The sequence below is a fragment of the Microcaecilia unicolor genome, chromosome 4 (genome assembly GCF_901765095.1).
Source record: "Microcaecilia unicolor chromosome 4, aMicUni1.1, whole genome shotgun sequence".
Taxonomy (NCBI): Eukaryota; Metazoa; Chordata; class Amphibia; order Gymnophiona; family Siphonopidae; genus Microcaecilia; species Microcaecilia unicolor.
Genome location: NC_044034.1, coordinates 2,738,338 through 2,763,344, shown reverse-complemented (window position 1 = coordinate 2,763,344; position 25,007 = coordinate 2,738,338). Strand labels below are relative to the sequence as shown.

At 46.2% G+C, this 25,007-nt stretch overlaps 1 protein-coding gene across 1 annotated transcript in view; it reads right to left on the bottom strand.

Moving 5' to 3' along the window:
- Nucleotides 1–456: 456 nt before the first annotated feature.
- LOC115468242 (hemopexin-like) overlaps nt 457–25,007 on the bottom strand; it is a 37,306-nt gene continuing 12,755 nt past the window's right edge. The window contains exons 5-10 of the mRNA XM_030199782.1: nt 20,549–20,702; nt 14,052–14,267; nt 9,258–9,374; nt 4,113–4,243; nt 1,903–2,047; nt 457–1,029 (exon numbers count right to left, since the gene is read on the bottom strand). Coding sequence (XP_030055642.1) covers nt 803–1,029; nt 1,903–2,047; nt 4,113–4,243; nt 9,258–9,374; nt 14,052–14,267; nt 20,549–20,702 — 990 coding nt within the window. The 3' untranslated portion in view covers nt 457–802. The remainder of the gene's footprint in view (nt 1,030–1,902; nt 2,048–4,112; nt 4,244–9,257; nt 9,375–14,051; nt 14,268–20,548; nt 20,703–25,007) is intronic.

Sequence of the window (25,007 nt, the reverse complement as noted above, 5' to 3'; positions counted from 1 at the left end):
CCCAACCTCTCCAGCTGGCCCTCATCACCTCCCTCAGAGACCATTTCCCAATCTTCTATCTCCTCCCCTAATTCTTGCACAGCCGGGTGGGGAAGAGAGGGATTCTGGGACTGGTAGTTCCTCCTCTTCTTCCTTAACCCGGCCAACCTCTCTGCCTCCGGTAGCGCAGCTTTCTGAATGTGGGTGTTGGGCACATGAAGTCTGCCCCGTTGGGGTTCCCCGGCTGCCTACACCCACCTTCTGCGTGCCTTCCAAGATCCCCTTTTACCTACCCTCTCCCAATATCCAGTGTACCTGAATGTAACTCATCTTGAGCTACTACTGAAAAGGTTTGAGCAAAATCTAAATAAATATAGGCCAGCTCAGACTTCCAATACAAGCTGTCTGTATTACACAGAATAAAACACACTGAAAATATTAATTACTGCATATTTGGACAGAGACAGACAGTCACTGTGAGGTTTAATTCATCAAGGCCTTTATTGAGTACTTAAAAACAGTTCCATGGAGTCTTGCCAGTGTCCAGAGAGGTAAACATGAATTCAAAGTGAAGAATAACTAGAAAAGAGAAGAGAGACCATAGGAGCCAGCTCTGTGGGTGCTGTGGGTTCTTGAGCACCCCCAATATTGAGAAAATTCCTTGTGTATGTCTAGGTCTTGGCACCCCAAATAATTTTGAAAAATTGGCTCCCATGAGAGATACTGGATATTACATGATGAGAGAGGACTAGTTAGTACAGAACTCCAATGAAACAAGGGGGGGGGGGGGGTAATGAGGGTAGAAGGAATGAGGCTGTGCCCCTCACTGGGTGCACTCCATAATCTCTGTAGAAATCCGGTGAGCTTCTGGCAGCTCTTTGGCACTCAGCAGTGAAGCGACATCCGTGTATCGATAGAAGAATGGTCCACTGAATATATGCACACCCTCCGTGTTACACATCGCACCATCCACGTGAACATGCACAATCACCTTCTCCTGCTCTGTGGCACGAGGGCTCAGCTTCAAATCCACCATCTGAATCTTATTGCCTGACATGGAAGCAAAAAAGAGATGGTAAATTATAAACCACAACATACGTAACAGCCAATTAAGATCTCCACTTTTTATCTTTTTCAAGATTTTAGAAAACGTTATAAACAGCCACAGTCACTGAACTAAATTTCGTCAAAATATCTCCCCCACTCTCTAGACCCCTAAAAACCAACCTCCCCATCCCCACTCTGCCAACCGTTCTCAAAACTTCAGACTCCCCCCCCCCTCCAATTACTAAATCCCTCATACTATATCCCAACCTATTGCGAAGGCTATGCCATATCATGGTGGCCATATCTACTCAAACCAACTCTTATATAGTAGGAAGTCTTTCCATATTCTTAAGGCATTATCAAGGGTAAACGATTCCAGCGATATAGGCACCATCTTGCACAAACATCCCTTGCACTGGTGGCTTCTGATTTCTCTGGGTTCAAAAAAAGCTTTGCTGTGCTGACCACTATGCCGTGGCATCAGAACAGCTGTTAAGAGGATCCAGACTGACTGAGCCTTAGTCTATAGTAACGGGCAACTCAATGTCATCTGTGTAGAAGAAGTGGAATAGACTAACAACTTGGATTAGGGGCAGCCAGTAGGGCATGGAAAAGACTGACTAAGGTGGGGGCAAGTATAGGACTCTAAGAAACACCACCCACCAGAGATCACTTGAAAAGACCTGTTTGACAAGGAAGCCTAGAACTAAACCGGTCTAGTCTGTTCATCAATGAAGGGCGGTATATTTAACTGAGAATTGTGCCACTCATGCCAAGGGAAAGCAGCAAAGGTCCACCAAATCTTCTATTGGAGGGTCCCATGAAATCCTGTAGGCAGTAATGGTGAGCAGAACACATAGAATGGCTGATGCTCACCTTTGATGACATACAGCTGGGAGGAGTGGGGGCAGGTGAAAGCAGCATCCAGCTCTCCAATACCCAGCTCTTCCTGCGAGGGGCGGGGATATCCTTGCACCAGAGTGTAGAACTGATCTGAGAGGAAGATAGTGACCTGTGATCCCTGAGAAATAAAATGGAAGAAAGACAGGATTTAGTAACTATTCTGTACCTGGAGACAGGGGGCAGCTCGGCAGCTCTCTTGCCTGAGGACAGAAGACGGTTCTCCCACCTGTGCAGAGAGCAGGACGATGGTTCTCTAGCCTGGAGACAGAGGTGTGGAACTGATCTCCTGCCCAGGGACAGAGGGTACCAGTGCCACCCAGCCAGGGGCGTAGCCAGACAACAAACTTTGGGTGGGCCTAGGCTAGAAGTGGGTGGGCACCAAGTGTTCTCCCCCCTCCCAAACCACCACCAAAAAAAATATTTAAGCTGGCGGGAAAGTGCTTCTTTCCACCTTGGCAGTATGCAGCAGGCATGCGCTGAAAACTGAGCATGCACAGGTGCCAGTATCGTGGAGAGTAGTGTTTTTGTTACCATCAGGGGGAAGTGTTCAGCTGGCCAAGCTTGAGATCCCCATCAGCTACCGCTAAATGTGTGTTACTGTTGGGTGGGCTTGAGCACTAAATGGGTGGGCCCTGGCCCACCCAGGCCCACCTGTGGCTGCGCCACTGCACCCAGCATTTGGTTCTGATTAAATGGTGGAGGGTCCAAGCACAGTCAATGAAGGCAACCTTCTGCTCAGTTGAATGAACTGTAGAAGTAATGAATGCAGGTTCCAGCTACAGAGGAAGCTTCAGGGTTTCATTTCATTCACTAGATAGATTTATAACTCACCTATCTCAGTGACATACATAAAATTAAATCTCCAATTAAAACATTTTACTTCAAATACATAAAATCTAAGGCAACAGGTTAAAGTGCTATTCTACCTTACCTATAAGCAGCCTACATAAATGTGTCTTTAATTCCTTTCTAAAGGTTAGAAAGTTCCTCTTCTGTTGCAGGGAAGATGGAAGCAAATTCCAACAATGGAAAAGACTCATTCACATGTACATTTTCTCTCACCCTTTCCAACAACAACACACACAAAAACTCTTTTTACACCTTAAAGTTTGGGTTGACTTATTTTTAAGCAACCGTTTCCTTAATTATCTACTTTGCAGAACTCATAAACACTTCAATAAACCCTCAGTAACATGCTCCAGTTTCTTCCAACTCACAGCGATGTGATATGCTGCATTTTGCACTAACTGAAGCAGATGTAATGAAACATCAAGAGAGCTAACGTAAGCCATATTACAATAATCTATGTATGGTAAAACCAAAGCCAACATCTGAACCTCTAATCTAAAGTCATTTGGTTCTAACAATGCCTGCAGTTTTCTCAAAAAGGCCTCAACGAGAATTTAAAATAATACCCAAGCTACTGCACTGACTGAATCTAGTTCCCAGTGGCGTAGCCACAGGTGGGCCTGGGTGGGCCAGGGCCCACCCAATTAGGGCTCAGGCCCACCCAACAGCAGCACACGTATTAGCGGTAACAGGTGGGGATCCCAAGCTCTGCCAGCAGAAGACTTCCTCCTGATGGTAATGAAAACTATTCTCCAGGATACCTGCACCTGCGCATGCTCAGTTTTCAGCGCGTGCCTGCTGCAGACTGCTAAGGTGGAAAGAAGCGTTTTCCCGCCAGCTGAGATTTTTTTTGGTGGTGGGTGAAGGGGAGAACACTTGGTGCCCACCCACTTCTTGCCTAGGCCCACCCAAAATCTGTTGTCTGGCTACACCCCTGCTAGTCCCACGTGTACAAACTCAGCTAGAAATGTATTCACAACAACTGCCTCAAAATGTATATTATAATCACCCATAACAATCAAATTAGATAGATCACACTGCAAGGTTAGAAATAACAACTATTTCAGGAACTCAGTATGCAGGGATTGGGGCCCAAGAACTGAACAAGACTCCTGGCAAGAAAGCAGGGATGAACCTGATACATATTTCATATATTTCTCTGTGACTCACCTAGACCTGGGGATAGGCAGACTAGACGTATTTTAAATACATAAATAAGGATGGAAAGGAACACGTGGGTGGGGAGCGGTGCCCACAGAAAGGGAGTGTAGTTTGGAAGCAAAACCCCAATCCCAGGAGGGAAACTTGTGGTCAGAAAGTGAAAGAACAGATACCTGGATAAAATACATCTTATTTTCCCAGGAAAAAGCTGCATCTATCTTCCCTTTGAGTTCTTTCCAGTTGTGGCTGAGGAGCCAAGCATGCCAACCATCCCGTTTACTGTCCGTGCGGAAGAAATAACTACCTGAGGAGAGAGGGACAGAGAGAGAGAGATGTGATGCAGTAACATCTCAGAAATATAAGACCCCTTCCAACAGCCTAAGAGCCACATTAAGGGAGACACCCTTAGAGACTCTCCCAAATAAATACACAGAGTGGAGGAGTGGCCTAATGGTTAGTGCAGCAGACTTTGAGCCAGTGGCATAGCCAGACTGCCAATTTTGGATGGGCCTGAACCTAAAGTGGGTGGGCACAAAATTTTCTCTCTATTCCCCCTTCCCCAGCAAAATTTAGTCACACTAATCAAATGCATTTGTCACATAGGGGTAAAGTGCTGCTTTTCAGTGCATCAGGTTTCAGAAAATTTATTTAAAAGCCTAACACCCTTTTCAATGAGCTTTCAGAGGCCAAAGCCTCCTGCCTCAGGTCAGCATAACGCTGTTATGGTATCCTCTCCTGACCTAAGGAAGGAAGTATTGGTCTCTGAAACTTTATTAACACCATATTACTTTATCCTAAATTAAAAATAAAATTATTTTCTTTACCTTTGTTGTATGGCCATTTACTTTTTCTCATTGTGTTGCTCCCAGTCTCTAGATTCTGCTTTCCTTCGTCTTTCTCTTGCCAGGGTTTCCTGTCCATTCACCACCTATGGCTTTTCATCTTTTCCTCACCCTGGTTCTCCACATGCCCCTTCCTCTTATTCTCCAGTCTTTCCCTACTCTGTCCTCTCCCTCTTTCCATCCAGCAGCTCCCCTCTTTCTTTTGCATCCAGCGTCTCCTTTTTCTCCCTACCCTTCCATCCAGTGTCTTCCCTCTTTCTCTCCTCATCCTTTCACCCATCTACCCTCTCTCCTGATCCTTCCATCTAGTGTCTCTATCTCTCTACCCTTTTCTGTTCAGTCTCCCCTCTCTCTCTCTCTCTCTCTCTCTCTCTCTCTCTCTCTCCACATTCTTCCAGTCTCTCCCCTTTCTCTCTGCATCCTTCCATCCATCTCCCCTCTTTCTCTCCCTATCCTCCCATGTCCAGCGGCTCTCTCCCTTCCCTCCAGTCCCTTCTTCCTCTCCCTCCCATGCATAGGAGCCAACTTTTCAAAATTAATGGGGGTGCTAAGCCCAATGGAAATAAGCCTTCCCTGGACAGATACAAGTAATTTTCTCAATATTGGGGGTGCTCAAGCACCCACAGCACCCACAGAGTCGGCTCCAATGCTCCCATGTCCCAGCGGCTCTCTCCCTTCCCTCAAGTCCCTTCCTCCTCTCCCTCCCATGTCCCAGCAGCTCAGCCATTTTTCCTGCAGGTCCGCCCATCCGCATCCTTCGCACTGTCTCTATCCCTTTTGTCCCATGGAGGCAGCACTTCCTTCCTGTCCTGTCTTCTCCCGAAGCTCCACTGCATCGGTCCCCTGCAAGTGGAATCCTCCTTCGCCGGTCGCGCTGTGCTGCCATGCACACGCAGCTTCGCTCCTCCCCCTGCCGCGTTCATCCGGCCCTAAACAGGAAGTGCATCACAGAGAGCCAGATAGATGCGGCAGGGGGAGGAGCGTAGCTGCGTGTGCAATTGCATGGCAGCGCAGCGCGACCGGCGAAGGAGGATTCTACTTGCAGGGAGGGACCGATGCAGCGGAGCTTCGGGAGAAGACAGGGCAGGAAGGAAGCGCTGCCTCCGTGGGACAAAAGGGATAGAGACAGCAATGCGGATGGGCGGGCCTGGAGGGAAAATGGGTGGGCCTGGGCCCGTCCAGGCCCACCCATGGCTACGCCCCTGCTTTGAGCCCAACATCGTGGGTTTTATTCCCACTGCTGCTCCCTGTGACCCTGGGCAAGCCACCTAACCCTCCATTGCCCCTGGTACAAAAACCAAGATTGTAAACCCTCTAGGGACAGAGATAGCACCTGCTTATAACAGGATTGTAAGCCATATTGAACCTGAACTCTGTTTGGGATAATGTGCACTTCAGCCAGGCGGACCCAGGCCCATCCCCCCTACCTGTTACACTTGTGGTAGTAAATGTGAGCCCTCCAAAAGCCACCTGAAACCTACTGTCCCCACATGTAGGTGCCCCCCCTTCACCCCTTAGGGCTATGGTAGTGGTGTACAGTTGTAGGTAGTGGGTTTTGGGGGGGGGAGGTTGGGGGGCTCAGCACAGAAGGTAAGGGAGCTATGCACCTGGGAGCAATTTGTGAAGTCCACTGCAGTGCCCCCTAGGATGCCCGGTTGGTGTCCTGGCATGTGAGGGGGACCAGTGCACTACAAATGCTGGCTCCTCCCATGACCAAAGGGCTCGGATTTGGTCGTTTTTGAGATGGGCATCCTCGGTTTCCATTATGGCTGAAAACCGGGGACAACCATCTCTAAGGTCGACCATCTCAACATTTAGGATGTTGAGATTTGGCGTCCCCGACCGTATTATCGATACGAAAGATGGACGCCCATCTTTCGTTTCGATAATACGGGTTTCCCCACCCCTTCGCAGGGACGTCCTGCGAGGACGCCCTCATGAAAACTTGGGCGCCCCGTTCGATTATGCCCCTCTTAGTCTCTCCTCTATGGTCTTGTCTTCTTTGAGTGCCCCTTTTACCTCTCAGCCATCTAGCACCCAACTGATTCTTTTGCTTCTAATATACCTAAAAAGATTTTACTAAGCCTCGGTCGTATTCGTAGCTTCTGGTAGAAATCAGCTGGTGGTAAACACGAGATGTCCATTGTATTCCTATGGGTGTCTTGGCATTTACCACCAGCCGATTTCTACCACACGCTAAAGTCGCTACCACAGCTTAGTGAAAGACCCCCTATGTGTTTTTGCCTCCAACAAAATCTTCTTTTCAAAGTTTCTCTTTGCCTTCCTTATCAGTGCTTTGCATTTGACTTGCCATTTCTTATGCTTATTTTTGGTTGGATCCTTCTTCCATTTTCCAGTACCACGCTCGATTTTAAAGATAATTACATATTACTAACAATAGTTCCGCCAGTTCATTTTTCAGTTCTATCAGTACGCTGGGATGAATACCATCCGGTCCAGGAGATTTGCTGCTCTTCAATTTGTCAAATTGCTCCATTACATCCTCTAGGTTTATAGAGATTTCATTCAGTTTTTCCAACTCGTCAGTGGAGGAGTGGCCTAGTGGTTAGCGTGGTGGACTTTGGTCCTGGGGAACTTGGTTCAATTCCCACTTCAGCTCCTTGTGACTCTGGGCAAGTCACTTAACCCTCCATTGCCCCAGGTACAAATAAGTACCTGTATATAATATGTAAGCCGCATTGAACCTGCTATGAGTGGGAAAGCACGGGGTACAAATGTAACAAAAATTTTTTTAAAATATCATTTCTGGCACCGGTATCACTCCCAAATCTTCCACGGTGAAGACTGAAGCAAAGAATTCATTTAATCTCTCTGCTACGGCTTTGTCTTCCTTGATCGCCCCTTTTACCCCTCGGTCATCTAGTGATCTAACCGATTCTTTTGCCGGCTTCTTCCTTTTAATATACCTAAAAAAAATCTTACTATGTGTTTTTGCCTATAATGCAATCTTTTTTTCACAGTCCCTCTTAGCCTTCCCTTATCAGCGCTTTGCATTTGACTTGACATTTCTTATGCTGTTTCTTATTATTTTCAGTCGGTTCCTTCTTCCATTTTCTGAAGGATTTTCTTTTAGCTCTAATAGCTTCCTTCACCTCACTTTTTAACCATGTTGGCTGTCATTTGGTCTTCCTCCCTCCTTTATATTTGGCCTGGGTTTCCAGGATGGTGTTTTTGACCAGCATCCACGCCTGATGTAAATTTTTGACCCTCGCAGTCGCTCCTCTAAGTTTTTTTTTTCACCATTCTTCTCATTTTATCATAGTCTCCTTTTTTAAAGTTAAACGCTAATGTATTTGATTTCCTATGTATACTTACTTCAAAGCTAATATCAAATCTGATCATATTATGATCACTGTTATCAGGCGGCTCCGGCACCATTACCTCCCGCACCAGATCATGCGCTCCTCTAAGGACTAGGTCTAGAATTATTCTCTTGTCGGCTCCTGTACCAGCTGCTCCATAAAGAAGTCCTTGATTTCGCCAAGGAATTTTACCTGCCTAGCATGTCCCGATGTTACATTTATCCAATCAATATCGGGGTAATTGAAATCACCCATTATTATCGTGTTGCCCAGTTTGTTTGCGTCCCTAATTTCCTTTAACATTTCTGCATCCGTCTGTTCATCCTGGCCAGGCGGACGGTAGTACACTCCTATCACTATCCTTTTCCCCTTTACACATGGAATTTCAATCCACAGTGATTCCAAGAAGTGTTTTGTTTCCTGCAGAATTTTCAATCTATTTAATTTAAGGCTCTCTTTAATATACAATGCTACCCCTCCACCAATTCGGTCCACCCTATCACTACGATATAATTTGTACCCCGGTATGACAGTGTCCCACTGGTTATCCTCCTTCCACCAGGTCTCAGAGATGCCTATTATATCTAATTTTTCATTTAGTGCAATATATTCTAACTCTCTCCTTATTTCTTAGGCTTCTGGCATCTGCATACAAACATTTCAATCAATGTTTGCTGTTACTATTTACATCTTGTTCAGCAGTTTGACAATGATAATTTGCAATCTTTAAAATGTGTTTGTTGTTTATTACTCCTGATCTACTACGGTCTTTATTGCAACCTCACTATCAGGTTGCCGTATCTTCCCTGTTTTGGTGATATCTGTTAAAGATACCTTGTTCCAAACCATGTGCTTTTGAGAAACTGTCAGCCTTTCCCCCGTTTCTAGTTTAAAAGCTGCTCTATCTACTTTTTAAATGTTGATGCCAGCAACGTGACAAGAAGAGAAAAGGACGGCAAATAACTCCCCCAGTAAATGTAGGGAAGAATGAGCTGAGTAGACCTAGAAATGACTCCCCCAATAAATATAGGGCAGAATAAACAACAGAAAAGGACTAAGCAGATGTGGCATTGACTCTCCCAATAAATACAGGCACTTTGAGTAATGTTGTTTTTCTGCAGTCCTCATGCATCATGTCCCGTTGCTGCCTCACCTCGGAATGCATAGGTCCTGCCGGAGTCGTCTGAGCTAAAGGCATCGAAAGACCTGTTACTGCATCGATCTTTGACTGACAAGAAGGTGTAATTTCTCCGGGTTTCAAAGCCGTGACCTGTAAGAGAAGAGACGTTTATAGTAACATAGTAACATAGTAGATGACGGCAGAAAAGACCTGCACGGTCCATCCAGTCTGCCCAACAAGACAACTCATGTGTGCTACTTTTGTGTATACCCTACTTTGATTTGTACCTGTGCTCTTCAGGGCACAGACCGTATAAGTCTGCCCAGCACTAGCCCCGCCTCCCAACCTCCAGTCCCGCCTCCCACCACTGGCTCTGGCACAGACCGTATAAGTCTGCCCCGCACTATCCCCGCCTCCCAACCACCGGCTCTGGCACAGACCGTATAAGTCTGCCCCGCACTATCCCCGCCTCCCAACCTCCAGCCCCGCCTCCCACTACCGGCTCTGGCACAGACCGTATAAGTCTGCCCCACACTATCCCCGCCTCCCAACCTCCAGTCCCGCCTCCCACCACTGGCTCTGGCACAGACCGTATAAGTCTGCCCCGCACTATCCCCGCCTCCCAACCTCCAGCCCTGCCTCCCAACCACCGGCTCTGGCACAGACCGTATAAGTCTGCCCCGCACTATCCCCGCCTCCCAACCTCCAGTCCCGCCTCCCACCACTGGCTCTGGCACAGACCATATAAGTCTGCCCCGCACTATCCCCGCCTCCCAACCTCCAGCCCTGCCTCCCAACCACCGGCTCTGGCACAGACCGTATAAGTCTGCCCCGCACTATCCCCGCCTCCCAACCTCCAGTCCCGCCTCCCACCACTGGCTCTGGCACAGACCGTATAAGTCTGCCCCGCACTATCCCCGCCTCCCAACCTCTAGCCCCGCCTCCCAACCACCAGCTCTGGCACAGACTGTATAAGTCTGCCCCGCACTATCCCCGCCTCCCAACCTCCAGTCCTGCCTCCCACCACTGGCTCTGGCACAGACCGTATAAGTCTGCCCCGCACTATCCCCGCCTCCCAACCTCCAGCCCCGCCTCCCAACCACCGGCTCTGGCACAGACCGTATAAGTCTGCCCCGCACTATCCCCGCCTCCCAACCTCCAGTCCCGCCTCCCAACCACCGGCTCTGGCACAGACCGTATAAGTCTGCCCCGCACTATCCCCGCCTCCCAACCTCCAGTCCCGCCTCCCAACCACCGGCTCTGGCACAGACCGTATAAGTCTGCCCCGCACTATCCCCGCCTCCCAACCTCCAGTCCCGCCTCCCAACCACCGGCTCTGGCACAGACCGTATAAGTCTGCCCCGCACTCTCCCCGCCTCCCAACCTCCAGCCCCGCCTCCCACTACCAGCTCTGTTAGATGTTAGAAGTGTTGTGTTGAGAAAAAAACAGTGATTCACCAAAACCAGAATCCCCTCTGGCGGTCTATCTGGATTTTGTTGAGAGTATCCATAGATCCCTTCCCTGTTCTCATTATTCCCAGAAGTCATACCCAGATCTACCTGGCTAATATCTATTGATGGATCTGTCCTTCAGAAACTTATGCAATCCTTACTGTCAACCTTTGCCCATATCTCTCAGCATTAAGTTCCACAGCAGAAAATCTCCTACCAGTTAGATTTATGGACTATCCTCTAATCCTGGCACTATTTGAAATTTCGGCATTGTTCTTTTCCTTGAGCATCAGCCGCAAGTGAATATCTTAAGAGAAAGTGTACACGGACGGAGTTACTCTGTAAAATTCACTTTACTGGATCTCAGGGCAGGATGAATCCTGTAATGGACCCTGTTGCCCCTCCCAACACCACCACCACAAGAAATACATTGATAAAACATCCCTCCCAACTCCTAGGCATAACCATTTCACCTTCCTTATCCTCCCACAATCACTTGATCCTCACCAGACAGCAGGAATTTGGGATTTAACTCACACCTTTTCCACATTGGCTTAAGGTGAGTTACATTCAGCTACTCTGGCTGTTTTCCTAGCCCCAGAGGGCTCACAGTTACTTCTTTCATACTGCTGCCTCCTCCTCTACCAACTTTCCTCTGTGAACTGTGCCAGGCTGGAAGCTCCTGTGAGACTAGACACCCCACCCAGTGAGATGAAAGCCAGCAGTCCAGGTGGCAGCAGTAGGGAAGAAGTACTGTGAGCCAACCTCTGCTGCCCCGCTAGAAGACAGCACATAAGGGATGGTCAAGATAAACAGAAAGACCTCCTGGGGGGCATCAGAGCAATGGCTCTGGGTCTGTTCCTGCTCAAAATAAGTACCTGAATATATGTAAACCCCTTTGAATGTAGCTGCAAGAAAACTCAGAAAGGTGGTATATCAAGTCCCATTTCCTTTTCCCTATTTCAGACTCCTAAAAAAATCCACACTGGACCATCAATACTCACCAGAAACTATTACAATATTAATCAAATTCATTTTAACTCACAACTACTTCCGTTTTAACAATGATATCGATCTACAAATAATGGGCACTGCGATGGGCACCAGGACAGCACCCCAATATGCCAACCTTTTTATGGCTTAGCTGGAAGAGACATTTCTGAATACATAGCAGACCAAACCTCTAAAATACTACCGGTACATCGATGACATTTTTATGATTTGGACGGAGGGGGAAGAAACTCTGAAACAATTTTACTATTCCTTCAATACATACCATCCTACAATCAGATTCAAAATTGACTACTCCCCAGAAAAAGTCAATTTTTTGGACACCACGGTCTCAATCAGTGATGGCTGTATACAAACATCTATATACAAGAAACCCACAGACAGATGCAGCTACCTCCACAACTCCAGCTTCCATCCTTCACATACAAAAAGATCCATCATTTACAGCCAAGCCACAAGATACCACTGTATCTGCTCTGACCCAGGGGACAGAGACAGACACCTTAAAAGCCTGACTGCATCCTTCAAACAGAAAGGCTACAACCCCAAAATAATCTCCAAGAATATTGCCTCCTCCCTCAAAACACCCAGGGAGAATCTGCTACAGTACAAGGAGAAAAAATCCACAGACAGAACCCCCCTTGTAGTGACATACAACCCAGAGCTGGAAAAACTGAGGAAAATCATAAGAGATCTACAACCTATACTCCAGGAGGATGAATTACTGAAAGAGATATTCCCATCCCCACCAGTACTGGCCTTCCGACAGCCACCCAACTTAAAACACAAGCTAATCAGAAGTAAACTTCCATCACAGACTGAAAAGGAACAGAAGGGCACACTTCCCTGTAATTTATCCAGTTGCAAACTATGCCAAAATATTTCACAGGACCCCACAGTCATCCACAAAGGAAAGATATTCAACATAAAGGGATCTTTCACTTGCTCATCTTCCAATGTGGTATATATCATTCAGTGTAAAAAATGTAACGAAGGATGCTATATTGGAGAAACAGGCCAGATGCTTAAGACAAGATTCAATTTACATAGACATCACATGAACAATACTGGTGCCAGTAGGGCTCCCACGCCTGTTGGTCAGCATTTTACAGGACCAGGACACTGTACCAGTGACTTCACAGTGAGAATCCTGAAAGGTAACTTTAAAACCATACAAGAACGTAAGACCTTTGAAGTCAGAATGATTCAATAGTTTAACACCCAACAGAAAGGACTTAACAAGGATCTGGGGTTCCTAGCCCATTATAAACCATAAAGCTGTATGTCTCTGTTGATCACCCCACCCCTCACCTATCCACACCCATCCTGTTAGAATATCAATGATATGCTTTGATGTCCCCATGCATACCTCCTACCCACCCCCATCCTCCCACCCTGTCAGACTGTCATAGTAATGCTTGAATGTTTTCACTTATATACACTGTCAGCTAGCACATTTGCTTATTTCCGATCTGACGAAGAAAGGCAACCTTCGAAAGCTAATCAAGAAATGTATTAAGTTATGTCCAATAAAAAAGGTATCATCTTATTTTCTTTTCCATGTTTTATTTTGTTTGATTTCTATAGATTCTAAATGGAATGTTGCTACTATTTGTAGATTCTACATGGAATGTTGCTACTATTGGAGATTCTACATGGAATGTAGCTACTATTGCAGATTCTAGATGGAATGTTGCTACTATTGAGATTCTGTTGCTACTATTTGAGATTCTACATGGAATGTTACTATTCCACTAGCAACATTCCATGTAGATGCCGGCCCTGGCAGATCAGCAACGCAGCTGCGCAGGATTCTGTTTCTGTGAGTCTGACGTCCTGAACTTATGTGCAGGATGTCAGACTCACAGAAAGAGAAGCCTGCGCGGCCGAAATGCTGATCTGCAAGGGCAGGCTTCTACATGGAATGTTGCTAGTGGAGGAGTAGCCTAGTGGTTAGTGCAGCAGACTTTGATCCTGGGGAATCGAGTTTGAGTCCCACTGCAGCTCCTTGTGACTCTGGGACAAGTCACTTAACCCTCCATTGCTCCTGGTACAAAATAAGTACCTGAATATATGTAAACCACTTTGAATGTAGTTGCAAAAAACCTCAGAAAGGCAGTATATCAAGTCCCATTTCCCTTTCCCCTCATATCTCTACTATTAGCCAACATATTGGGGGTAAAGATCTGCCTTTCACCCCTTTGAAGTAGCCCAACTGACAGGGTTCATCTTAAATGTTTGGGCCCTAGGCACTAACTAATTTGCATATGCCTTAATCCAGTCCTGCCCCCTCTCTTCTGAGTGTACATCACAAGCACAGGATGGGAGAGGCTAAGATCTTGCCGGGTCACTGTTGAACCTTACCTCTGCCAGGACAGTGGATGAAGTAGTCCCGGGTATCTAGAGGGTAGCCAAGAGGAATCTCAAAGGACACAGGGGTGAAACGAGTAAAGTTGACACCATGGAAGCAGTAATACTTCTCCAACCAGCGAACAGCAGCTGAGCAGCTTTGAGGTAAGGGCCAAGCCCTCTTCTTCACTGCAGGGGTCTCACCGAGGACGTAAACGTACACTGAACCCTCTGCAAAGAGAATAGAGGTACAGTATGGCTAGATATCTCCAATTCTCCCAGAGAGTGACATACTGCCTCATTATCCAGGTATCTTACCAGGGAGTGACACACAGAGGCATATTTTTAAAGCCAGGGAGGCTAAGTTCCATAGGTTTCTATGGAACTTTGGGAGGCTAAGTGCTTTGAAAATGAGCTTGACTGTCTTATTACCCAGGGATCTCAGCAGAGAGTAACACTCTGTCTCAATAACCCAGGAATCTCACCACAGAGTAACACACTCCCTCAGTAACCCAGAAATCTCACCAGAGAATGACACATTGTCTCATTGTTCAGGGATCTCACCAGGGAGTGAGACACTGTATCATTATCCAGGAATCTCACCAGAGAATGACACATTGTCTCATTGTTCAGGGATCTCACCAGGGAGTGAGACACTGTATCATTACCCAGGGATCTCAGCAGGGACTGAGACACTGCTCATTGCCCAGGGATCCTGAAACAGAAGCACCTCCTGGAGGTGGACCAGCATCGTCACATTCTGCTCCTGATTCATGATAAAGGAACCCCAGGTAATTTCTTTCTGTCAATTAAGTTTGTTGCTTGTGGGAAAGAGTTAGTAACACATGAGAGATTTTTGTGAACGATGAATGGTAAATTTTGGGTCCATTGGGAAACAGTGATCATAACATGATCAAATCTGAGCTAATATCTGGAGTGAAGTCGCAAAGGAAATCTACTATAGCAGCACTGGATTTTCCAAAGGGCAACTGTGACAAAATTAAGAAAATGGTTAAAAAGTAGCGAAAAGTATCAGCTGCAAAGGTTAAGTCTTTAAATCACTTAATAGCAAAAACATGGTAATAATGTTCACACTCTAATATGTCAACCATGCAAATACAAATGAACAGCTAGAATCCACACTTAATCTTATAATAAACTGGAGGAAAAGACCTCACAGATGTGGCAAGAAACTTACACCAACCTTATTGTTGATAGGTTGGGAAAAAAGTCTTTAGCTACAATTCAATCATAGGTCAAAAAACATCCTTAGTTCATTTATTGCAATCAATGTTTTACTGCATGAAAGCATGGAGGCAGGGATAGTGCTGGGCAGACTTATAGGGTCTGTGCCAGAGCTGGTGGTGGGGAGGCAGGGTTGGTGGTTGGGAGGCGGGGATAGGGCTGGCCAGACTTATACGGTCTGTGCACTGAAGAGGACAGTACAAATAAAAAAGTAGCACATATGAATTTATCTTCTTGGGCAGACTGGATGGACCGTGCAGGTCTTTTTCTGCCATCATCTACTATGTTACTATGTTACATTCAAAGCGTGTGTTTGTGAGTGACCATCGACATGATCCCTTGACGAAGCTACAGTGAAATGGGCGCCTGTCGGGGTCACTCCACACTGCTCAAAATAGAGATCAACAACATTTTTTGATAATTGGGGATAAAAAAAAGAGTTTCTTTCTCATTTCTGAGAAGTTGATCTCTATGTGAAAGAAAGTGTGTTGCCTGCAAACCTCATTTCAATATATATAAAGTAGAGAGGTGTGGTAGCCGTGTTAGTCCACTCTTAAAGGTAATCAATAGAAATCAAACAAAATTAAAACATGGAAAAGAAAATAAGATGATACCTTTTTTATTGGACATAACTTAATACATTTCTTGATTAGCTTTCGAAGGTTGCCCTTCTTCCTCAGATCGGAAATAAGCAAATGTGGTAGCAGATAGTATATATCAGAGAAACATCAAAGCATTACTTTGATTGTCTGACAGAGTGGGAGGGTGGGGGTGGGTAGGAGGTATGCATGCAGTAAGAATACTGAAAGGTAATTTTAAAACAATACAGGAACGTAAGACCTTTGAAATAAGAATGATTGAATATTTTGACACCCAACAAACAGGACTTAATAAGGATCTGGGGTTCCTAGCCCATTATAAACCATAAAGCTGTATGTCTCTGTTGATCACCCTCCCCTCACCTATCCACACCCATCCTGTTAGAATATCAATGATATGCTTTGATGTCCCCATGCATACCTCCTACCCACCCCCACCCTCCCACCTTGTCAGTCAAAGTAATGCTTTGATGTTTCTCTTATATATACTATCTGCTACCACATTTGCTTATTTCCGATCTGAGGAAGAAGGGCAACCTTTGAAAGCTAATCAAGAAATGTATTAAGTTATGTCCAATAAAAAAGGTATCATCTTATTTTCTTTTCCATGTTTTATTTTGTTTGATTTCTATTGATAACCTAATATATATAAAGAAAAGAACCTGCAAATGATTTCAAAATATAATTTAAAAAATAACCATAAAATAGTTTTAAAAACTTTGGTTGAAAAAATTGATTGTAATAAATGAACTAAGCATGTTTTTTGACCTATGACTGAATTGTCGCTAAAGACTTTTCCCCCAACCTAGCAAACAATAAGGTTGGTGTAAGTTTCTTGCAACATCTGAGGTCTTTTTCTCCAATTTATCATAAGATTAAGTGTGCATCCTAGCTGTTCACTTGTATTTGCATGTAGGACTTTAAATCAGGCATGGACGTTGTTTAAAAATGCCATCTTGGAAGCCCAGACCAGATGTATTCCACATATTTACAAAAGTGGAAAGAAGAGCAAACGACAGCCAGCAAGGTTAAAAGGTGAAGTGAAAGAGACTATTAGATCCAAAAGAACATCTTTCAAAGAATGGAAAAAGGATCTGAATGAAGAAAATAAGAAGCAACATAAGCACTGTCAAGCTAGATGCAAAGCATTGATAAAGAAGGCTAAAAGAGAATATGAAGAGAAACTCGCCGTGGAGGTAAAAACTTACAGTAACAACTTTTTCAGGTACATCAGAAGCAGAAAGCCTGTGAGAGAATTTGTGGGACCATTAGATCATGAAGGAGCAAAAGGGGCACTAAGGGAAGACAAGGCCATAGTGGAGAAACTGAATGAATTCTTTGCTTCGATCTTTACGGAAAAAGATGTAAGAGATCTACCTGTAGTTTTCAAGAATGATGATGCAGAGGACCTGAAATAAATCTCTGTGAACCTGCAAGATGTACTGAGCCAAATCAACAAATTAAAAAGTAGTAATAAACTTCCTCATGAGAGACACCTGAGAAAAGTAGAGTCATGGCATATGAAGCAATGTTCTGTTATGGATTACGGATTGGTTATGGGCCAAAAAACAACGGACAGTGTTAAATGGCAATTTTCTCAATGGAGGAGAGTGAATAGTGGTGTGCCATAGGGATCTGTACTGGGACTGGTGCTATTTAACATTTTTATAAATGATCTGGAATCTATAGGGGTTGGGGAGGGGAGAAAATTGGTTGAATTCACTTGGATAGTTGATTGTATTATGTTGAGCACGTACAAAATGATTGGTTAACACATTTGTATTCTGCAAGATTGTGGTTTAAGTGCTGCAAGGTGGTTCATAATACTAGAAATCATTTAAACATAAAAACAGAAGGATAGGGTGGAGATGAAAAGTTAAAAGTTTGATGACGGACTGCATCATTTTGTTTTTATTGTATATATCTTCATATTGGAATCTTTGTATATTCATATTGTTAAAAGTGTTCTGGTTGGTTGGTCTTCAATAAAAATGTTGAACCATAAATGATCTGGAAATTGGAATGATGAGTGAGGTGATTACATTTGAAGATGACACAAAACTATTCAAAGTTGTTAAAAACAAATGCAGACTGTGAAGATATACTGGATTTGGAAAAGGTGTAGCGAAGGGCGACTAAAATGATAACGGGGATGGGATGACTTCCCTATGAAGAAAGACTAAGGAGGCTAGGGCTATACAGCTTGGAGAAGAGACGGCTGAGGGGAGACATGATAGAGGTATATAAAATAATGAGTGGAGTGGAACAGGTGGATGTGAAGCGTCTGTTCACGTTTTCCAAAAATACTAGGACTAGGGGGCATGCGATGAAACTACAGTGTAGTACATTTAAAACAAATTGGAGAAATTTTTCTTCACCCAACGCGTAATTAAACTCTGGAATTCGTTGCCGGAGAACGTGGTGAAGGTGGTTAGCTTGGCAGTGTTTAAAAAAGGGTTAGACCGTTTCCTAAAGGACGTCCATAAACCACTACTAAATGGACTTGGGAAAAATCCACAATTCCAGGAATAACATGTATAGAATGTTTGTATGTTTGGGAAGCTTGCCAGGTGCCCTTGGCCTGGATTGGCCGCTGTCGTGGACAGGATGCTGGGCTCGATGGACCCTTGGTCTTTTCCCAGTGTGGCATTACTTATGTACTTAACTGCAGGAACAGCTTAGGAAACTGGAAGACCTGGGCATCCAAATAGCAGATCAAATTTTATGTTCAAATGCAAGCGAAGCACATGGGAAGAATAATATGAAACTTAGTTACCAAATGCTAGGGTCTACCTTGGGAGCCAGCACCCAAAAGATCTAGGTGTCATTTTAGACAATACGCTGAAATCTTCTGCTCAGTGTGCGGCAGCAGCCAAAAAAAAGCAAACAGGATGCTAGAAATTATTAGGAAGGGCTTGGTAAATAAGACCAAGCATAGCTGCTGAGAGGGGGGGCAGGGGGGACAAAATTCCCCAGGCCCGGGCCTCCAAGGGGGGCCCGGCGCCGCAGTCCCACCCGCCCTCCATCGTCGACCACCTGCCCCCTGCATTGAAATCGCAGTCTCACCTCCGTGAAAGCAGCGCTGCAGGCAGCAGAACGCCTCCCTTCGGCCCTCCTTCCCTCCCTGTGTCTCGCCCTCGTCTGACGTAACTTCTGCGAGAACGGGATGCAAGGAGGGAAGGAGGGCTGAAGGGAGGCGTTCTGCTGTCTGCAGCGCTGCTTACACGGAGGTGAGACTACGATTTCAATGCAGGGGGCCTGGCCCGGTGGCAGATGGAGGGGGGAGCGGCAGCGACCTCGGGGGGGGGGGTGGAGGGGGGAGCGGCGGCGGTGACCTCTGGGGGGCGGGGGGGGGTGAGGGCAGCAGGGGCGGGGCCCTGGGGGCGGCCTTGCCCCGGGCCCGGACCAGTGTCGTCGGCCCTGAGACCAAGAGTACTATAATGCCTCTGTAATGCTCCATGGTGCGACCTCATCTTGAGTATTGTGCTCCATTCTCAAAAAAAACATAGAGCAGAATTAGAAAAGATTCAAAGAAAAGCAACCAAAATGATAAGGGGATGGAATTCCTCTCATATGAGAAAAGCTAAAGAGGTCAGGGCTCTTCAATTTGGAAAAGAGACAGCTGAGGGGAGATATGACTGAGGTCTTTAAAATCCTGAATGGTGTAGAACGAGTAGAAGTGAATCGATTTTTTACTCTTTCAAAAAGTTCAGAGTAGGGGGCACTCAATGAAGTTACATGGAAATAGTTTTAAAACAAATAGGAGGAAATATTTTTTCACTGAATGAATAAGCTCTGGAGCTCATTGCCGGAGGATGTGGTAACAGCGGTTAGCATAAGAAAGGTCTGGACAAGTTCCTGGAGGAAAAGTCCATAGTAGACATGGGGAAGCCACTGCTTGCCCTGAGATTGGTATCATGGAATGTTGCTACTTTTTGGGTTTCTGCCAGGTACCCCCTGGGTGCACTTGAGATCCTGGATCGGCCACTGTTGAAAGCAGGATAATGGGCAAGATGGACCATTGGTCTGACCCAATATGGCTATTTTTATGTTTTTATGAAACGCTACATGTGCATCTCACCTCACTACTGAGCAGTGGCGTTCCTAGGGGGGCGGACACCCGGGGGGGCCCCCCGGGTGCAGCACCCCCCCCCCCCCCCCCCCCGATGCAGTGCGGACCCCCCCCCCCCCCCCGGTGCAGCACCCCCCCCCCATGATGTAGCGCGGACCCCCCCCTGGGTGCACGCCGCTGGGGGGGTGCCGCAGCGCGCGCCTGCTCAGAGTTCCCTGACTTCACGCGTTCGCTGCAGCTCCCTCTGACCCGGAACAGGGAGCTGCAGCGAACGCGCGAAACCAGCGATCTCAGAGCAGGCGCGCGCCGCGGCACCCCCCCAGTGGCGTGCACCCAGGGCGGACCGCCCCCCCCCCCCTTGGTACGCCACTGCTGCCTAGTTCTGATGAAGTGAACATATGATATTTAATTCCTGGCCATCAAGTACTATCGCAGTTTTCTGAGAGGTTGATTCCATGAGCTTAGCTAAAGACAAGTAAGTGGAATCACAGGCCAGGAAGAGGCGCTAATGAGAAGGAAAATTAGGAATACTCAAATCAAAATAGTCGTCTCTCTGCCAGCAGCACCCCCTGCTGCCAACCTGCCATGTTTCGTACCCTTGAAGAAGAGGACAGTGTCTGACTTGCATTCTCCCGAGGGACACTCCACAGCTGAGTCTAGGTGTCCAGGAACACCAGGGAACTCCTCACTGATCCTCCGGGGAAAGCCAGCCACCAGCTTGCCATCATAGTAAGCCCACACTAAGTCATCCTGGGGAGAGAAAAGGCTCAAATAAGTGAAAAGGTTCTAATCCTGCCTCTGACACCCTCACTCTTTCTGACCTGTCACTTTATCTTTTTGTGGTTTACTCACCTCTGTCCTCAGCCTACATCAATCTGTCCCACTCATCTCTTCATCCACTTCCCAACTTGAGTGTGTCACACATAGCTATTCTCTGCATTCTTTTTCATCAAGGTCTCATCAGGGAACCATCACGACCAACCCTTTTCCTTACACATTCTACAGTGCATTTCTCCAATGCTACTTCTTGTTGCTGCTTATTGGTTCCCTCCACACCCCCAAAGGCTGTCACTGTATGACATGTTGCTGGGCCCCTGAGATGGGACTGCTATCTGTTTTCGGTTCCCTAATCACAAAGACGGAGAGCTGGTTTGGATCCTGGTCGGGAGGGGGGTACTCTTTTAATTGTTTCTGTTTGCTAACCTGTGGGACATGGTCCTGGACCCTAAGATGGGGAGGTTTTGATGTGTGTTCTGATCTCTCACTGGTGAGGCATAGCGATAGCCAGCTGAAGTGGACCTGCTGGTGCAGCATGGAACCCACTGCCATGGGTTTGACCTCTGTTCTTACCCTTATCCTCTGAGACATGGAACTGGATCCCTTTATAGGTTACTGATATGAACTGAGCCTCTAACTTGTAGGACATGACGCTGGTGAGGTTGTCATATCTATTCTCATCCAATCTATAGCCCATAGAAATGGAATCATGACACATGATTAAATGTGTAACCTACGAGATGGAGTATTGGTTACTGCAGGCGTTTTAGTCTCTAACATGTGAGACATGATGTAGGACCCTTGAAGTGGGGTTCTGATGTGAATTGATCTACATGTGAAGCCTGGAGCTGGGTCAAGCATAATTCAAATTCCAATCCACAGCCTGTGAGAAATGGAAGGCTGAGAGAGGCCAAGCAAGTTTTTCACCTGTGTTCTGGCTCCTAACCCCTGGGACATGGAGGTGCTACAACCTCTAACCTGTGGCACACAGATTTGGGCACATGAGGTAACTTGGAGGGGCATAATCGAACAGGGCGCCCAAGTTTTCCTGAGGGCGTCCTCGCAGGATGTCCCCGCGAAGGGCGTCCAGCTTTCATTTTGGGGACGCCCAAATCTCAACATTTAGGTCGACCTTAGAAATGGTCGACATAAATGTTGAGATGGTCGACCTTAGAGATGGTCATCGCTGGTTTTCGGCGATAATGGAAACCACAGACACCCATCTCAAAAACGACCAAATCCAAGTCATTTGGCCATGGGAGGAGCCAACATTCGTAGTGCACTGGTCCCCCTGACATGCCAGGACACCAAACGGGCACCCTAGGGGGCACTGCAGTGGACTAACTGATGCACTAACTGAACGGAAAAAGCCCTTCCCTTACCGATCCCTTAGTGATTTGGAAAGGAACGGGCATGCATGAAGGAAATCGCATGCAAATGAGCTGCTCACTGTTAGCTCATTTGCACACAATTTCCTTCCTAAGGAGGGGAAGCCAGTGCAGAGAAGCCAAGCATTATGCATGGCTGCTCTGTGCTTGCCAAAAGCGGCTTCATACATGTAGACAAGCTGCGTGTATAATAGACGTCTACAACCTTAGAAAAATACAAGTCCAGGTGAAAACGTCCAAGTGCTCGTCAGGGATGTCTTTTTTTTTTTTTAGAGTATGGGTGAAGGACATATGTCGCTATGCCTCCGTCCCTGCAATGGCAAAATGTGGATGTTTCTGTGAGAAGGATGTCCATGCCTGCTATGCCTCTGACAGTCCCTTTATTTACTTGGATTTTGGATCACAAGTAGCAGCAGTGGGATTTGAACTGGCCACCTCTGGATTGCAAGACCAGTACTCTAACCACTAGGCCACTCCTCCACTCTACTCCACTCCCTTGAAGTTTGGATGTCCCTGTGGGGGGGGGGGGCAGTTTAGAACATCCACAATGTTTGAAAGAAGGATGTCCACGCCTGCGCTATGCCTCCGCTGATACACACATACTTCCCCCCCCCCCCCCCCCCAAGGGACCTGCATACTGCTGCAATGGACCTGAGTGTTACATTTCAGGCTGGTAAAAAAAGTTTTTAAAGTTGTTTTTTTCGGGGTGGGAGGTGGTTAGTGACCAGTAGGGGAGTCAGGGGAGGTCATCCCCGATTCCCTCTGGTGGTCATCTGGTCAGCTTGGGCACCTTTTTGAGGCTTGGTCGTAAGAAAAAATGGACCAAGTAAAGTCGGCCAAGTGCTCGTCAGGGACGCCCTTCTTTTTTCCATTATCGCTCGAGGACGCCCATCAGTTAGGCACGCCCCAGTCCCGCCTTCGCTACACCTCTGACATGCTCCCGTGAACTTTTGTCGTCCCCGCAATGGGAAGCAGTTGGGGACGCCCAAAATTGGCTTTCGATTATGCCGATTTGGGCGACCCTGAGAGAAGGATGCCCATCTCCCGATTTGTGTCGAAAGATGGGTGCCCTTCTCTTTCAAAAATAAGCCTGATAGTAACGCAGTAAATGACGGCAGATAAAGAGCTGCACCGTCCATCCAATTTGCCCAACAAGGTGGCTGCACAGGTTCCACTTCTTCATGATTTAACACTGGTAGACTCAATCTGTCTCTCCCTGCCAATTTTGGGGCATAAACCGTAGATGTCTACCCAGCAGCAGTCCTATTTCCCAAATACTGGAGTTGCTGTCAAAGCCCATCCAGCCTTGATCCTAATCTGTTTTTACCATTTATAGGACCCAGGACCGTAGAAGTCTGCCCAACATTGGTCTTACTTCCCAACCTCTGAATCTATCGTCAAAGCTCACTCCAGAGACCATTTAAGCTTAGTTTTAATTGGATTCCATCCTTTTTCTATGTTTATCCCACACATTCTTGAATTCCGTCACTGTTTTTGTCTTCACAACCTCCTGGGAGGGCTTTCCAGGCATCCACCACCCTTTCCATGAAAAAGTATTTCCTGATATTGTTCCTAAATCTCCCACCCTGCAACCTCAACTCATGACCTCTAGTTCTACTGCTTCCCCATCTCTGAAAAAGATTAGTTTGCATATTAATACATTTTAAGTATTTAAACGTCTGTATCATTTCCCCCTATCCCTCCTTTCCACTAGGGCAGGGATTCTCAGTCCAGTTCTCGAGACACACCCAGCCAGTCAGATTTCCAGGATACCCACAATGAATATGCATGAGAGAGATTTGCAAACTGTGGAGACAACACACACAATTTATCTCATACATAGGTGTGTCCCAAGAACTGGGATGAGAAACCCTGCTCTAGGGTATACATAGGCAGGTCTTCAAGTCTCTTCTTATATGTCTTTTGGAACAAGTCCCATATCATTTTAGTCATTTTCCTCTGAACTGCCTCAAGTCTTTTGCTACCTCCAAAACTGAACACAATACTCCAAACGGGGCCTCACCAATGACTTGTACAGTGGCATTAACACGTCCTTTATTCTACTGGATATGCCTCTCTCTATGCAGCTTAGCATACTTTTGGTTACAGCCACCAACTTGTCATGTTATTTCGCTGTCTTAAGGTCCTCCAAAACTATCACCCCAAGGTCCCTTTCCTGGTCTGTGCTTATCAGCCTCTCACTCCCTAGCAAATATAACACTATACAAAACCGAACTCTTATCACATGACTGATTAGCCTCTTTGATACTAATGATCAAGCAATACCACTTTAAACGTTATGTTGAATAGGGTGGAGCGGAGTGGCCTAGTGGTTAGGGTAGTGGACTTTGGTCCTGAGAAACTGAGTTCAATTCCTGGCACAGGCAGCTCCTTGTGACTCTGGGCAAGTCACTTAACCCTCCATTGCCCCAAGTAAGCCACATTGAGCCTGCCATGAGTGGGAAAGCGCAGGGTACAAATGTAACATAAATAAATAAAAAATATAGTCAATGACCTAATGTATGTTACAACCCAATCTATTACTCAGGAACCTTCATGGAATACCATAACTTATTCCTCTTTACCATGTATGTATGAACATGCTATATATATATATAATGATCTGTTCCATGTATATTATCATGTATGTATGCACCTTAACGCAATACCATTTGTAGTTCTGTCACCCGGAAATGGCAACTGCCATTACGGCAAATGTAAGCCACATTGAGCCTGCAAATTGGTGGGAAAATGTGGGATACAAATGCTAATAATAATAACTCTTTTGGGCTTTTACACCCCATGTGCAAAGTTCTTTTAATCTTTTTGGATCATTTCAAATGTTGACCACTCCCTCCGGGTGGGTTTCTGATCCGTGTTCTAACCTTTA